The sequence below is a fragment of the Ranitomeya imitator genome, chromosome 10, assembly GCF_032444005.1.
Source record: "Ranitomeya imitator isolate aRanImi1 chromosome 10, aRanImi1.pri, whole genome shotgun sequence".
NCBI classification, from domain to species: Eukaryota; Metazoa; Chordata; class Amphibia; order Anura; family Dendrobatidae; genus Ranitomeya; species Ranitomeya imitator.
Window position 1 is genome coordinate 72,917,609 of NC_091291.1, and position 16,806 is coordinate 72,934,414.

At 45.7% G+C, this 16,806-nt stretch overlaps 1 protein-coding gene across 2 annotated transcripts in view; it reads left to right on the plus strand.

Moving 5' to 3' along the window:
• TMEM25 (transmembrane protein 25) overlaps positions 1 to 16,806 on the plus strand; it is a 105,583-nt gene that overhangs the window by 80,288 nt on the left and 8,489 nt on the right. For both annotated transcript variants that reach the window (XM_069740718.1, XM_069740719.1), the window contains one exon: positions 7,049 to 7,149. In XM_069740718.1, the coding sequence (XP_069596819.1) occupies positions 7,049 to 7,149 (101 nt within the window). The remainder of the gene's footprint in view (positions 1 to 7,048; positions 7,150 to 16,806) is intronic.

The following is a 16,806-nucleotide window of genomic DNA, read 5'->3' on the forward strand; positions in this document are numbered from 1 at the left end:
GTCGAAGTAAAGGTAGTAAGCGGGGGGCGCTAATTTTCTCCTGTTCCAGGAAATTTAGTGGACAGTCAACTTGGGCAGAATGAAGCAAGTGACTTTCAGAGTTAGGGAGATAATTATTGGGCATCAATTTACGTATTGCTCTAGCCTGACCGGCCAAGTAATATAGATAAAAATCCGGTAACGCTGCTCCACCCCCTGCTTTGGTCTCTGCAGAGTAGATAACTTAAGTTTGGGTCTAGACCTCCCCCATATAAAAGATGTGATTTGGAAATTCAAATTCGCAAAAAAGGTGTTACCATCTATGTTTGGATCTGTGGCAGATCTGGTTTCTTTCAGACTAAAATGTTTTTTCCTTTCTGGTCGTTGGGGGTTAATGCAGTTTTCTCCCCCCGGTGGCCGCTGGTGATATTGCATTGCATTGCTGCTGGGTCAGCTGATGTTTGTTACCACTCCCACCTTCCTTTAAAAGGTCACCTGGTGCTTCAGCTTGACTGTTGGTTATACAGGTCCTTTGGATACCAACCTTTCTGGAAGTGCTGCTTGCTAAGTGCTTTGGTTCTGCAGTTGAATCCTGATTCCTGGTGCCTTACTCTGCTGTGCGGTGCATTGCAGCAGAGAAAGCTAAGTGTACTGTTATTGTTTCGTTGTCCCTTTGTTGTGTAACTCTCCTTGTGTTGTATTAGTGCAGTGGTGGGACCAGTGCTCTCACCTGCCAGTTCCCTACTTAGGGATTAGAGCAGGGCAAGTGAGGGACAAGGTATCCTGGTCGGCGACGGGTTGAAAGAACCCGTATTGGGACGGTAGTAAGATCAGGGCCTCAGGTGAGTGCAGGAGGTGCCCATTCCCCGTTCCCTACCGTCAGGGCCCACCGTTGATAAAGTGTCCCCGGTGTACCCTTGTGTGTTCCGTCGTTTTGTGACCGACCCGTCAGGTCGTGTCACACCAGGACAGTCACTTCGTGACAAAAGGATTTAGACGCTATCACAGCACTATGTTGAAGACAATAACTGAGCTTGGAGAGCAGTATCATTTTGATCAGATTAATACGACCGGCTACAGATAACGGGAGTTTATTCTAAGCTGCAAATTTAGATTTGACCAATTCTAGTAATGGAAATATATTATGTTGTAAATCAGATCTACTATATTGAGATATGTGGATGCCCAAATACTTGAAATTGGGTACAATCGGGAGGGAGGAGAGAGTTTCAATATGTGGCATTGGGATGTGGGAGAGGGGCATCAGCGCGGATTTGTCCCAATTTATGTATAAGCCCGAATATTTATTAAATTTATCTATAGTGGCAATTACTTGAGGTAGTGTTTTCTTTGCCTTGTCCATGAATATCACCATATCATCAGCGTATAAGCGATGGTATCTACACGACCAGCTATTCCTTTACCTCTGTCAGGGAAAGACCTTATGCGTATCGCCAGGGCCTCTATCGCAAGGGCGAAAAGGGCCGGAGAAAGGGGAAACCCCTGGCGAGTCCTCCTATATAATGGAAAGGGCTTAGAGATGGAGCTATTTACAATTTAACGGGTTCTAAGTTTCATATATAGTATACCAACCCATTTTAATAATTTATCACCAAACCCATATTTTTGCAGACATGCTGATAGAAAGGGCCACTCGAGGGAGTCAAAGGCTTTGGCCGCATCCAGCGATGCCAATGCCCAGCAGTTGTCTGGTACCAATGAGCTATATTGAATCACCGACTGGACTCGTCTAATGTTAACAGACGTATTTATACCCGGCATAAATCCCGTTTGGTCCGGATGTATAAGGTCTAGTATAATTGAATTCAGTCTAGTAGTTAAAGCTTTAGTAAAAATGTTATAGTCTACATTTACCAACGATATAGGGCGGTAAGATCCACATTCCAAAGGGTCCTTCCCCCTCCTTCCTAAGTATAATAATATTTGCCTCATAGAAAGTGTCAGGAATAAATCCCTCCTCCCATACCCCCCGAAACACTTTCAATAAGAGTGGTACTAGTATGTCTCGATATTTCCTATATAATTCAATGGGAAATCCGTCCGGACCAGGAGCCTTCCTAGAGGCCATATCCATCATAGCATATTCTATCTCCTCCAAGGTGAACTCAGCATCCATGAAGGCTCGCTGGGCAGCACTCAGTGTGGGAAATGATACATCCGATAAATAATCCAATCATTCCACAATATCGAGGCCGCTCTTAGAGTTATATAGCGACTTGTAGTAGTCGTAAACACAATGAAGTATTTCATCAGTTGAGGATACCAGTGAGCCGTCTGGTGTTCGAATCTGTAGTATTGTATTAGATGTATTATGTTGGCGCACCAAGAAGGCCAAAAATTTGCTAGCTTGGTTTCCCAGTTCAAAATAGGACTGACGAATAAAAAATAATTTACGTTTAGATTTAGTGTCAGTATGCTGAGCATATAGCCTCTGGGAAGTTATCCACTCAATTCTATTACCATTAGTTGGGTTAGATATATACGTAGTCTCTGAGTCTTTCAGTCGTTGCTATCCACCCACATTGCCAGTCCCCCGGATCCAAATATATAGTCTATGCGGGAAAGAGAACGTCTAGTAGATGAATGACAGGTATATCCTTTTATCTCAGGGTGGTGTATCCTCCATAGATCCAGCCATCCACTACCCTCCATAAATAATGCCAATTGGGATGGAGCAATAGAGGGGAGCTCACCGGATATATCATCACCCAATCTCAGTCTATCGAGGTGATTATCCATAACTAGATTGACATCCTCCATACAAATGACATCTGCATCTGGGTAGTTTAAGGCAAAGCTCATTGCCATCCAGAGAATTGATTTATTAGCTGGAGGAGGGTTATAAACACACAGTATTACATATTCACGAGAGTTACAAACACAAAACGACCTTCAGGATCTCTCCGGGCCTCCTTGGCCTCCCATCTAAGGGTACCGTCACACTATACGATTTACCAACGATCACGACTAGCGATACGACCTGGCCGTGATCGTTGGTAAGTCGTTGTGTGGTCGCTGGAGAGCTGTCACACAGACAGCTCTCCAGCGACCAACGATGCCGAGGTCCCCGGGTAACCAGGGTAAACATCGGGTTACTAAGCGCAGAGCCGCGCTTAGTAACCCGATGTTTACCATGGTTACCAGCGTAAAAAAAACAAACAGTACATACTTACATTCCGGTGTCTGTCCCTTTGCAGTCTGCTTCCCGCACTGACTGCCGGCCGTAAAGTGAAAGCAGAGCACAGCACGCTGTGCTCTTTCACTTTACGGCCGGCAGTCAGTCAGTGCGGGAAGCAGACGGCAAGGGACCTGACGGACACCGGAATGTAAGTATGTACTGGTTTTTTTTTTACATTTACGATGGTAACCAGGATAAACATCGGGTTACTAAGCGCGGCCCTGCGCTTAGTAACCCGATGTTTACCCTGGTTACAAGCGAACGCATCGCTGGATCGGTGTCACACCGATCCAGCGATGACAGCGGGACATCCAGCGACGAAAGAATGTTCCAAACGATCTGCTACGACGTACGATTCTCAGCAGGGTCCCTGATCGCTGCTGCGTGTCAGACACAGCGATATCGTATGGATATCGCTGGAACGTCACGAATCGTACCGTCGTAGCGATAAAAATGGCACTGTGTGACGGTACCCTAACATCTCTACGGATTAGCAGTGAAACCCCTCTCGAGTAGCTAGTGTGAAACCCCTGGATGGACCATTGTACTCATAGCTTCTGTACACATCGGGCTGTATCTCTAGTCAAGTGCGTCTCCACCAGAGCCACAACATGAGGATGATAGTGTTTGATCTGCGAAAATACCTTAATTTTCTTCCGGGGAGATTTGATGCCCCGCACATTCCATGTCATACATACTATTTCAGATCCCATACTTATTCATCAAAATATGATATGCATTAGTGTTTGGGCAAAGTACAGGGACATCACACAAAGAACAAGAAAGCTGCTGGCGGCGACTTCTACCTAAATAACAAATACAACAGTCATAAGAGAAGAAACAGAGCAAAAACCAAACAATATAGGAGTGAACCCCTATGCTCCTATTGATGAGTGAATACGGGGATACCCTCACTAGATTCAGCGTCCGATATTGTTGTTGGGTTGGACGCCCATAGAGAGAGCTCCATTATATAGTTATCAGAAAATTTGGTTATAGCATGAATACATTAGTATTTCTTTGCATTACACGCCTTATGGGTCCGCAGCCATTCAGCCACTTCCTCAGGATCATTGAAAAATATAGAAGAACCCTCATGAACAATTCGGAGTCGAGCTGGATAGATCATGGAGTACATGACGTTTTGGTCTCTGAGCTGCTTCTTTATTTCCATGAACTGTGCCCGCTGCTTCTGAAGTTACATAAAGAAATCTGGAAAAATCGAGATTGTAGCATTATGAAATTTGATAGGGCTTTTTTGCTGTGCCAGTCGTAGAATAGCGTCTCTATCCTTGCAGTTGAGGAGACGCACCAAAAGAGGTCTGGATGGAGCTCCAGGAGGAAGAGGCCTTGTGGGAACCCTGTGGGCCCTTTCCACAGAGAATGTTGAGGAGAATTCATCTCCCAGAGAGGCCTTAAGCCATCCCTCTAAAAAAAATGTTCGGGCTGCTGGCCCTTTGTACGTTCCAGCAGACCAATAATTTGGATATTATTCCGACGTAGTCTGTTCTCCAAATCATCTGCTTTTTGTTTCCAAGCATTTATAGAGCCAGCTACCTTTGTCAACTTAGCCACCATGGGTGTAATAGTGTCTTCTATCTGTGACACTCTTATTTCCACCTCCTTAATGCGCCCCCTCATGGCCTGCATATCTTGCCTTAGAAATCCCACCTCAGTGTGCACATCCTCTATATTTTTCAGTAAGAGATGATCTGGTAAAGGAAATAGCTTGCATTAACTGCTCAGATGCCTGTTTAAGAGTCAGTTCTTCTTGTTCACCCTCATTACTTATCAGAAAGGCGACTTTTGTGCTGAGCTTGTGAGGGATTGTTTCTAAGGGTTCCCACACTATCCGAGGGATCATCCCTGGCATATCTTTTCAATTTATCAGCGGTACCTGAGCCCTTAGAATGCTTCATAGCTAACAGTAGTATAAGGCTACAGGATGATTGAAATTATATTATAGAATAGTTCCAAGCTCCAGTCACAGACACGGCGGGGCTAGTGCAAAGTGTTTATGTTATGAGGCACCACTAAATGGGTGAAGTGTTTAGAGTAGTAAATGTGGCAGTTCCTGGTCTTCACCAGAGCTCCGTGTATAGGGGGGGGGAGGGGACCACAGCACCCGCAAAGGCAGCAGAAAGGAGGGGGTAAGCCCTCCAAAGAAATAGCACCGGCAGGCTAAGTGTCTTCCTGATAGGGGAGCGCGGAGCCCAATTTTCCAGGGCACACACCGTTCATCCCCTTAATGAGTTTCAGAATGTGTGCTCACCTCCTGGACAGCGCTGCATTGATGGTGAGCAGCATATCTTCTCCTCCTGTCAGAGCGCGCGCTTTAGTAATGCCCGCCGCCTCACACAGGCATCGCAGCTCAAGTCCCTCCAGCTCCCGGCGCACCAGAGCTCCGTAGCTCTCACCCGCAGGTATCGGGGATCTTCCGGGGCTCAAGGGGGGCTCCCAGCAGCGGTAAAAGTTGGCGCCGTGCTGTTTCTTGTTGGAGCGCGCGCTTATAAAATGGCCGCCACCTCACACAGCTCCCACCGACCATTCAGGATCCCTCGGCTCCCAGCGTCTCGGGTCCTCACAGCGCTCCTGTATAGTGGCCAAACGCCTCCCAGGGTCCAAGGGCTTCAGCCTTGGCATGTAAACCGAACTTAAAAGGGGTCTTAATGGCAGGATATAATCAGGATTCTATGAGCTCTCCCAAGGTGCGTCCTCTCTCCTCTGCTACAAAATATTTTTTTAATCAAAGTTCCTCAGTTGGGTGGTTTTAAAGTTTCCCCTGGGCAGCTCCAACTCAGGGATATTGGCTTCAGGAAATGCTTCCTCCTCCTTGTTGACAGCCATTATTGACAACGGACGCTCGTCAGTAATGGCATATGACGAGATTTCTTCAATTGTGACTTGGCTATCAGCTGAACTACCATTTCATGGCTAAGTAATATAAGCTTTTTTTTTACTAAATTCTTATAATCACCTAGTCCAGGCTCCCGTCCACCATCTTCTCTTCTATGAAGTGCAGCATTGGGTGCTTGACAGTACAATGACGTCACTGCATCGTGCCATCGATGTCCCCTGCTTGCACCTTCTCCAGCAATAATTGGAGTTCCCAGCAGAGCAGGAGGCTCATTATTACAACTCTTCTGCTCCTGTCCTGGGCGGCACTGATATAAATTGTATTTGTGGTTTTCTAAGGAATTCAGGTCTGTAGAAAGTGCAGGCCACTCCATTTGAGGTACCCCAGTCTCCAGCAGCTGCTCCCTAATGATGCGACCTCGATGAGTTTGAGTATTGTCATCCATGAAGATGAGATTAGGCCTGTGTTGTTTGTGCAGAGGCACAAAGACTGGATTAATGATATTATTCAAGTAGTAGGGGCTTGTGACAAAGTGTAGGGCAGTTCTGTATTGACTAGGCACACTTGCCCACACTATCACTACCACCAAAGGCTCGTCTGGTGACAACAGTGGCTGATGTATAGCGGTCTCCTTGACTTATCCAACATCGTTGGTGGCCATCATTTCTGGTCACTGTGAATCTACTTTCATGAGGGAACAACACTGAGGCCCCTGGTCCCTCGTCCAGCGTAGATGCATCCTGGCCCATGCAAGACGATGACTCCTGTTCCTGGTGGTGTGGTCAGGTACCCTTGCAGGTCGTCTACCACGCAGACCACGCTGATGTAAACGGTTTATATATATATTCAGGCGTCTGTATGCTGTATAGGTATATAATTACAGCACACGCATGTAGCTACAGACGGCTCTTCCTATGATGGGGATAATAATCACACAAAGCTTCCTCTCTTCATTTCTACTGTCAGTGGAGAGCACACTTTTAGATTGTCAATGGTCTTTATGTATTTTACAGCACTTCTAATAACATGAAGCTCAATAACAGTTGCCTGCCCCGGGAGCACATGTCATTGCCATCCAACTTGCAACTCAATGACCTTCGACCTCAGACAAAAAGTAAGTACCCATGTCTAATTTTGTTCAATGATATAAAGCAATAATTTGTCTTATAAATTCTATATAACAAGTATCTTCTAAACAGTTGGAAGAAAAAAGTCCCCATAATAAAGCAAAGGAGCCGTAAGTCAACCCTTACAAACCATGCGCTAGGACACAGTAAAGGGTTGGAGAATTATTTATAGGGTAGATATAAAACCTATAAAAAGATAACAACAACAGTGTAGAGATATCCATTGTTACAGTAGAGTGTGATGAAGGGGGTAGAAATAATCTTGCAGGCACAACACTATTCAAGGTGTATAATGATTAAAGTCTCAGTCGCTGCTGTCTGTGTTATCAGGCTTGATCGGCAATCCTCTAGTCAGACAATTTGTAGAAACTTAAAAAAAAAGTACAACGCCTGCACTGAGTAACTCGTTAGCACACACTCCACTCTTTTTGCTCTCTAGCATCAGAAGGGTAATACAATCAGGCTATACTTTCTTTCTTCAGGGTTGTGGGTACATTTGGAGCTGCAGGAAACAAAGATATTAAAGTTTAAAATACAAAACAAAGGTGCAGTGTTTACAAAATGATAAACTCGTATATACTCGAGTATAAGCTGACTGAATATAAGCCGAGACCCCTAGTTTTGCCACAAAAAAACTGGGAAAACTTAACAACTTGAGTATAAGCCTAGGGTGGAAAATGCAGCAGCTACCGGTAAATGTCAAAAATAAAAATAGATACCAATAAAAGTCAAATTAATTGAGACATCAGTAGGTTAAGTGTTTTTGAATATCCATATTGAATCAGGAGCCCCGTATAATGCTCCATACAGTTCATGATGGGCCCCATAAGATGCTCCATACAAAATACGCCCCATATAATGCTCCATAAAGTTTGATGAGCCCCATAAGATGCTCCATATTAAAATATGCCCCTTATAATGCTGCACAAATGTTGATTATGACCCCATAAGATGCTCCATACAGATATTTGCCCCATATAATGCTGCACATGGCCCCATAAGATGCTCCATACAGACATTTGCCCCATATAATGCTGCACAAATGCTGATTATGGCCCCATAATATGCTCCATAGAGACATTTGCCCCATACAGTGCTGCACAAATGTTGATTATGGCCCCATAAGATGCTCCATAGAGACATTTGCCCCATACAGTGCTGCACAAATGCTGATTATGGCCCCTTAAGATGCTCCATACAGACATTTGCCCTATATAATGCTGCACAAATGCTGATTATGGCCCCATAAGATGCTCCATACAGACATTTGTCCCATATAATGCTGCACAAATGCTGATTATGGCCCCATAAGATGCTCCATAGACATATTTGCCCCATATAATGCTGCACAAATGCTGATTATGGCTCCATAAGATGCTCCATAGACTATTATGCCCTATGTGCTGTTGCTGCGATTAAAAAAAAAAGACATACTCACCTCTCGTCGCTCAGGCCCTCGGCACTTGCTATAGTCACCTTTCCCTGTTCCACCGCTGGGCGCCGGTCCATATTCCGCCTCATTTGCACTGATGCTCCGGCAGAGGGCGCGCACTAACCACGACATTGCGCCCTCTGACCTGAGCTTCACAGCCAGATGTCGTGGAAGATGGAGCGGCACCCAGCAGTTTTACGAGGACAGGTGAATATCTCCATGCTCCCCCTCCCCATTATACTCGCCTGCTCCTGGCACGGTCCCTGGCAGCTTATCTGATGGACTCTCTGGGCACCAGCAGCTCTTCCAGCTTTGAGCGGTCACTAGTACCGCTCATTACAGTAATGAATATGCGGCTCCACCCCTATGGGAGTGGAGTCGTGTCCATATTCATTACTGTAATGAGCGGTACCACGTGGCCGTTCAAAGCTGGAAGCGCTGCTGGCGCCTGGAGACCATCGGAGATGCAGGGACCTCGCTAGGAGCAGGTGAGTATGTCACAGCCGCCACTCCCCCTCCCCCGCCAAACCCCCCTGTGACAATGACTCGAGTATAAGCTGAGAGGGGCACTTTCCTAAAAAAAATGGGCTGAAAATCTCAGCTTATACTCGAGTATATACGGTAAATGAAGAAACCTCTTATGATTAGGTCAGTGAGTGCACCTTTGCGGAAAATACTTTGCAAAAATTTGGACATACCGTATTTTTCGAACTATAAGATGCACTCCCCCCCAAAGTTTCAGTGGAAACTGCGAGTACAACTTATAGTTCAAATGTAGCTTATGGGGGGGGCACTTTATATAATCCTTGGTCTCTTTATACGCTTGTATATATACATCTGTGCACTTTTATTCATTTATTCGCAGTAATTGGCACTCAACATTAAGCCCTTTCTCTACCTCTTGACTACAGTCATTTTCATGTCTGATTGTGCAGCCCTGTTTTTTTACTTTTAGTGTACATTGATTTTTTTTTCTGTTGTTGTCACCTGATGTAATTTAATAAACTACCATTGATTTTTCACCACATTGAATATCGACTCTGTGGTTGACCTTTCTTTCTTCGTTTAACCTGTTACCCTGGCAAGCTAATTTCGGACATTTTAACATAAAAATAAAAATATTTTCTCCTCAAAATTTGGGTTGCATCTTATGGAACGCTGCGTCTTATAGTCTGAAAAATATGGTAACTTCATACATGTTGCTTCACCTAGGCACTGACCTTGAGTTTCTCTTTAGGAGATGTGATATAGGGTCTTATCCAAACACCTCGCCACTCTCTTTACTGAAGCAAGAGGAGAATGACTTATCATGTGCAAAGAATAACCCAGTTTAGGATCTAATTATACTTTAGGTCATAATTTCCCACAGGAACCTCCTAGTGGAATAATATAACTGCCATGTTTCTCAGCATATTCTTACCATCCTACACACCAAACATGCCTATGATACAGTGCTGTGCAAATTAATTGGGACAAAGCAAAAAAACATTGAATATTTAATAATAAAATATTATAATGCACTGTTACATACTAATTCTGAAAATTACCCCTTTTCCACTGGCTAGTTGACCAAGATTTATTTATTATATATTAAAACTGGTTTGAATCACTGACTGGTAACCAACTTACGATTTTACTTAAAAAATGCTTTGTCCCAGTTAATTTGCACAGCACTGTATTTCCATCATTTGGGCTGATATTCATTCCAGTGCAAAACATTGAATTTACAGCAACAGAAACCATTAGGATTCCCAAACATAAATACACTGCTCAAAAAAATAAAGGGAACACTTAAACAACAGAATATAACTCCAAGTAAATAAAACTTCTGTGAAATCAAACTGTCCATTTAGGAAGCAAATAGAATAGACAACAGATGGAAATTATTGGCAATTATCAAGACATACTCAATAAAGGAGTGGTTCTGCAGGGGGGGACCACAGACCACATCTCAGTACCAATGCTTTCTGGCTGATGTTTTGGTCACTTTTGAATGTTGGTTGTGCTTTCACACTCGTGGTAGCATGAGACGGACTGTGCAACCTACACAAGTGGCTCAGGTAGTGCAGCTCATCCAGGATGGCACATCAATGCGAGCTGTGGCAAGAAAGTTGGCTGTGTCTGTCAGCGTAGTGTCCAGAGACTGGAGGTGCTACTAGGAGACAGGCCAGTACACCAGGAGATGTGGAGGGGGCCATAGGGCAACAACCCAGCAGCAGGACCGCTACCTCAGCCTGTGTGCAAGGAGGAACAGGAGGAGCACTGCCAGAGCCCTGTAAAATGACCTCCAGCAGGCCACAAATGTTCATGTGTCTGCACAAAAAGGTTAGAAACCGAGTCCATGAGGATGGTCTGAGTGCCCAACGTCCACAGATGGGGGTTGTGCTCACAGCCCAACACCATGCAGGACGATTGGCATTTGCCACAGAACACCAGGATTGGCAAATTCGCCACTGGTGCCTTGTGCTCTTCACAGATGAGCACATGTGACAGAGTCTGGAGACGCCGTGGAGAGTGATCTTCTGTGTTATGAAACGGTGGTTTAGGAGCAACATGGGACGAGCTCTGAAGAAAGTGGTACCTGTACTGACCGCAGTCCCTAAGCTCAACACAACACTAGAAGTAGCCGTGGGATGCTCCTGACACTCCCTAGGCACCTCGTCACAGCCTGAGAACTAACTACCCCTAAAGATAGAAACAGGAAAACTATCTTGCCTCAGAGAAAATCCCCAAAGGATAGATAGCCCCCCACAAGTAATGACTGTGAGTGGAGAGGAAAAAGACATACACAGAATGAAACCAGGATGTAGCACAGGAGGCCAGTCTAGCTAGATAGATAGGACAGGATGGAATACTGTGCGGTCAGTATAAAACACTACAAAAAATCCACACAGAGTTTACAAAAATCTCCACACCTGACTAAAGGTGTGGAGGGTAAATCTGCTTCCAAGAGCTTCCAGCTTCATTGAATTAATTCATACTGACAAGCTGGACAAAACATAGAAAGCACAGAATGGATAAGTCCACACCTGTGGACAGAAAAGAGCAAGCAAGGACTTAACTTTGCAGAACTGGTCAGGATAACAGGGAAATCCAAAAGAGATGTGAATCCAACCAGGAACCATTGACAAGTGGCACAAGCTGAAGGAAAGAGCCAGGCTAAATAGCCGAGCAGAATAGACCATCAGTGGAAGCAGCTGCTGACTGCTAAATCCAAGGAGCAGCCATACCACTTAAAACCACCGGAGGGAGCCCAAGAGCAGAACTCACAAAAGTGCCACTTAGAACCACCGGTAGGAGCCCAATAGCGGAATTCACAACAGTTCCCCCCCCTTGAGGAGGGGTCACCGAACCCTCACCAGAGCCCCCAGGCCGATCAGGACGAGCCAAGTGAAAAGCACGAACCAAATCGGCGGCATGGACATCAGAGGCAACAACCCAAGAATTATCCTCCTGGCCATAACCCTTCCACTTGACAAGATACTGAAGCCTCCACCTGAAAAAACGAGAATCCAAAATTTTCTCAACCTCATATTCCAACTCTCTTTCAACCAACATCGGGGCATGAGGATCAACCGAGGGAACAACGGGCACCACATATCTCCGCAACAAAGATCTATGGAAAACATTATGAATGGCAAAAGAGGCTGGAAGAGCCAAATGAAAAGACACCGGATTGATAATTTCAGAAATCTTATAAGGACCAATAAACCGAGGCTTAAACTTAGGGGAAGAAACCTTCATAGGAACATGACGAGAAGACAACCAAACCAAATCCCCCACACGAAGCCGGGGACCAACACACCGACGGCGGTTAGCAAAACGTTGAGCCCTTTCCTGAGACAACGTCAAATTGTCCACCACATGAGTCCAAATCTGCTGCAGCCTGTCCACCACAGAATTAACACCAGGACAATCATAAGGCTCAACCTGCCCAGAAGAAAAACGAGGATGAAAACCAAAATTACAAAAGAAAGGTGAAACCAAAGTAGCCGAACTAGCCCGATTTATTAAGGGCAAACTCGGCCAACGGCAAGAAAGACACCCAATCATCCTGATCAGCAGACACAAAGCATCTCAAATACCGTATATACTCGAGTATAAGCCGACCCGAGTAGAAGCCGACCCCCCCTAATTTTGCCACAAAAAACTGGGAAAACTTATTGACTCGAGTATAAGCCTAGGGTAGAAAATGCAGCAGCTACCGGTGAATTTCAAAAATAAAAATAGATGCTCCATACCGTTCATTATTGCCCCATAGATGCTCCATATACAACTGTGCTATATAGAATGCTCTGCACCGTTCATTATTGCCCCATAGATGCTCCTTATAAAGCTGTGCCATATAGAATGCTCTGCACCATTGATTATGGCCCCATAGATGCTCCTTATAATGCTGTGCCATATATAATGCTCTGCACCTTTGATTATGGCCCCATAGATGCTCCTTATAATGCTGTGCCATATATGCTCTGCACCTTTGATTATGGCCCCATAGATGCTCCTTAAAATGCTGTGCCATATATGCTCTGCACCTTTGATTATGGCCCCATAGATGCCCCTTATAATGCTGTGCCATATATGCTCTGCACCTTTGATTATGGCCCCATAGATGCTCCTTATAAAGCTGTGCCATATATGCTCTGCACCTTTGATTATGGCCCCATAGGTGCTCCTTATAATGTTGTGCCATATATGCTCTGCACCTCTGATTATGGCCCCATAAATGCTGCCCCTTATAATGCTGTGCCATATATGCTCTGCACCTTTGATTATGGCCCCATAGGTGCTCCTTATAATGTTGTGCCATATATGCTCTGCACCTCTGATTATGGCCCCATAAATGCCCCTTATAATGCTGTGCCATATATGCTCTGCACCTTTGATTATGGCCCCATAGGTGCTCCTTATGTTGTGCCATATATGCTCTGCACCTTTGATTATGGCCCCATAAATGCCCCTTATAATGTTGTGCCATATATGCTCTGCACCTTTGATTATGGCCCCATAAATGCCCCTTATAATGCTGTGCCATATATGCTCTGCACCTTTGATTATGGCCCCATAGATGCTCCTTAGAATGCTGTGCCATATATGCTCTGCACCTTTGATTATGGCCCCATAGATGCTCCTTATATAATTCTGTGCTATATAGAATGCGGCTGCAATAAAAAAAAAATCACATACTCACCTCTCTTCTCAGGACGCCAGCGCTTTCAATAATTACCTGCTCCTCGTGCGGCTCCGTCTCCAGCACTGACGCTCAGCAGAGGGCGCGCACTGACTACGTCACAGCGCCCTCTAACCTGAGCGTCACTGCTAGAGGACGCTGCAGACGGAGCCGCACCGGAGCGAGGAGCAGGTAATTATAGCGCTGCGCTCCCCTTACCTGCTGCGGCGCGGTCCCTGCAGTCCCTGGCTTCTCCGGCGCTGCGGCTTCTTCCTGTAATTGAGCGGTCACATGGCACCGATCATTTTACAGCAATGAATATGCGGCTCCTCCCCTATGGGGGTGGAGCCGCCTATTCATTTCTGTAATGAGCGGTGCCATGTGACCACTCACTACAGGAAGAATCTGCAGCGCCGGGGAAGCCAGGGACTGCAGGGACCGCGCCGCAGCAGGTAAGTATGACTACACAGCCCCCGCTCCCCCTCCCCTGCCGACACCCGGGTATATGACTCGAGTATAAGCCGAGAGGGGGACTTTCAGCCCAAAAAGTGGGCTGAAAATCTCGGCTTATACTCGAGTATATACGGTAGGTCTCCAAGGTCTGATTAGTTCGCTCAGTTTGGCCATTAGTCTGAGGATGAAACGCCAAAGAAAAAGACAAATCAATGCCCATCCTAGCACAAAAGGCCCGCCAAAACCTAGAGACAAACTGAGAACCTCTGTCAGACACAATATTCTCCGGAATGCCATGCAAACGAACCACATGCTGAAAAAACAATGGAACCAAATCTGAGGAGGAAGGCAACTTAGGCAAAGGTACCAGATGGACCATTTTAGAGAACCGGTCACAAACAACCCAGATAACAGACATCTTCTGGGAAACAGGAAGATCCGAAATAAAATCCATGGAAATATGCGTCCAGGGCCTCTCAGGGACCGGCAAAGGCAAAAGCAACCCACTAGCGCGGGAACAGCAAGGCTTGGCCCGGGCGCAAGTCCCACAGGACTGCACAAAAGCACGCACATCGCGCGACAAGGAAGGCCACCAAAAGGACCTAGCAACCAAATCTCTGGTACCAAAAATCCCAGGATGACCAGCCAACACTGAACAATGAACCTCAGAAATTACCTTACTTGTCCATCCATCAGGAACAAACAGCTTCCCCACTGGACAGCGGTCAGGCCTATCAGCCTGAAATTCCCGAAGCACCTGCCGCAAATCAGGGGAGATGGCTGAAAGAATCACCCCTTCCTTAAGAATGCCAACCGGCTCAAGGACTCCAGGAGAATCAGGCGAAAAAACTCCTAGAGAGGGCATCAGCCTTAACATTCTTAGATCCCGGAAGATACAAGACCACAAAATCAAAACGGGAGAAAAACAGGGACCATCGAGCCTGTCTAGGATTCAGCCGCTTGGCCGACTCGAGGTAAATCAGATTCTTATGATCAGTCAAGACCACAACGCGGTGCTTGGCTCCCTCAAGCCAATGTCGCCACTCCTCAAACACCCACTTCATAGCCAACAACTCCCGATTGCTGACATCATAATTGCGTTCCGCAGGCGAAAACTTTCTGGAAAAAAAAGCACACGGTTTCATCAAAGAACCATCAGAATCCCTCTGAGACAAAACGGCCCCTGCCCCAATCTCAGAAGCGTCAACCTCAACCTGAAAAGGAAGAGAAACATGCGGCTGACGCAACACACGGGCAGAAGTAAATCGGCGTTTAAGCTCCCGAAAGGCCTCAACAGCCGCAGAGGACCAATTCGTCACATCAGCGCCTTTCTTCGTCAAATCAGTAAGGGGCTTAACCACACTGGAAAAGTTGGCAATGAAGCGGCGATAGAAATTAGCAAAGCCCAAAAATTTTTGAAGGCTCTTCACAGATGTGGGTTGAATCCAGTCATGAATAGCTTGGACCTTAACAGGATCCATTTCCATAGACGAGGGAGAAAAAATAAAACCCAAAAAAGAGACCTTCTGAACTCCGAATAGGCACTTAGACCCCTTCACAAATAAAGCATTATCACGAAGGATCTGGAATACCATCCTGACCTGCCTCACATGAGACTCCCAATCATCGGAAAAAATCAAAATATCATCCAAATATACAACCATGAATTTATCAATATAATTGCGGAAAATATCATGCATGAAGGATTGGAACACAGATGGAGCATTAGAGAGCCCGAATGGCATCACAAGGTATTCAAAATGGCCTTCGGGCGTATTAAATGCAGTTTTCCATTCGTCACCCTGTTTAATACGAACAAGATTATATGCCCCTCGGAGGTCAATCTTAGTAAACCAACTAGCCCCCTTAATCTGAGCAAACAAATCAGAAAGCAAAGGCAAGGGGTATTGGAATTTGACTGTGATCTTATTAAGAAGACAATAATCTATACAGGGTCTCAAGGAGCCATCCTTCTTAGCAACAAAAAAGAAACCCGCTTCCAATGGTGACGAAGAGGGCCGAATATGCCCCTTCTCCAAAGACTCCTTAACATAACTCCGCATGGCGGCATGCTCTGGCCCAGACAGATTGAAAAGTCGGCCCTTAGGGAACTTGCAACCAGGAATCAAGTTAATAGCACAATCACAGTCCCTGTGCGGAGGAAGGGAACTGGACTTGGGCTCATCAAATACATCCTGGAAATCCGACAAAAACTCAGGGACCTCAGAAGAGGGGGAAGAGGAAATTGACATCAAAGGAACGTCACTATGTACCCCTTGACAACCCCAACTAGTCACAGACATAGTTTTCCAATCCAGCACCGGATTATGTTCCTGTAACCATGGAAAACCCAGTACAACAACATCATGCAGGTTATGCAACACCAGAAAACGGCAATTTTCCTGATGTGCTGGAGCCATGTACATGGTCATCTGCGTCCAGTACTGAGGTTTATCCTTGGCCAATGGTGTAGCATCAATGCCCCTTTATGGAATAGGGCTCTGCAAAGGCTGCAAGGAAAAACCACAGCGCCTGGCGAATTCTAAGTCCATTAAGTTCAGGGCAGCGCCTGAATCCACAAATGCCATG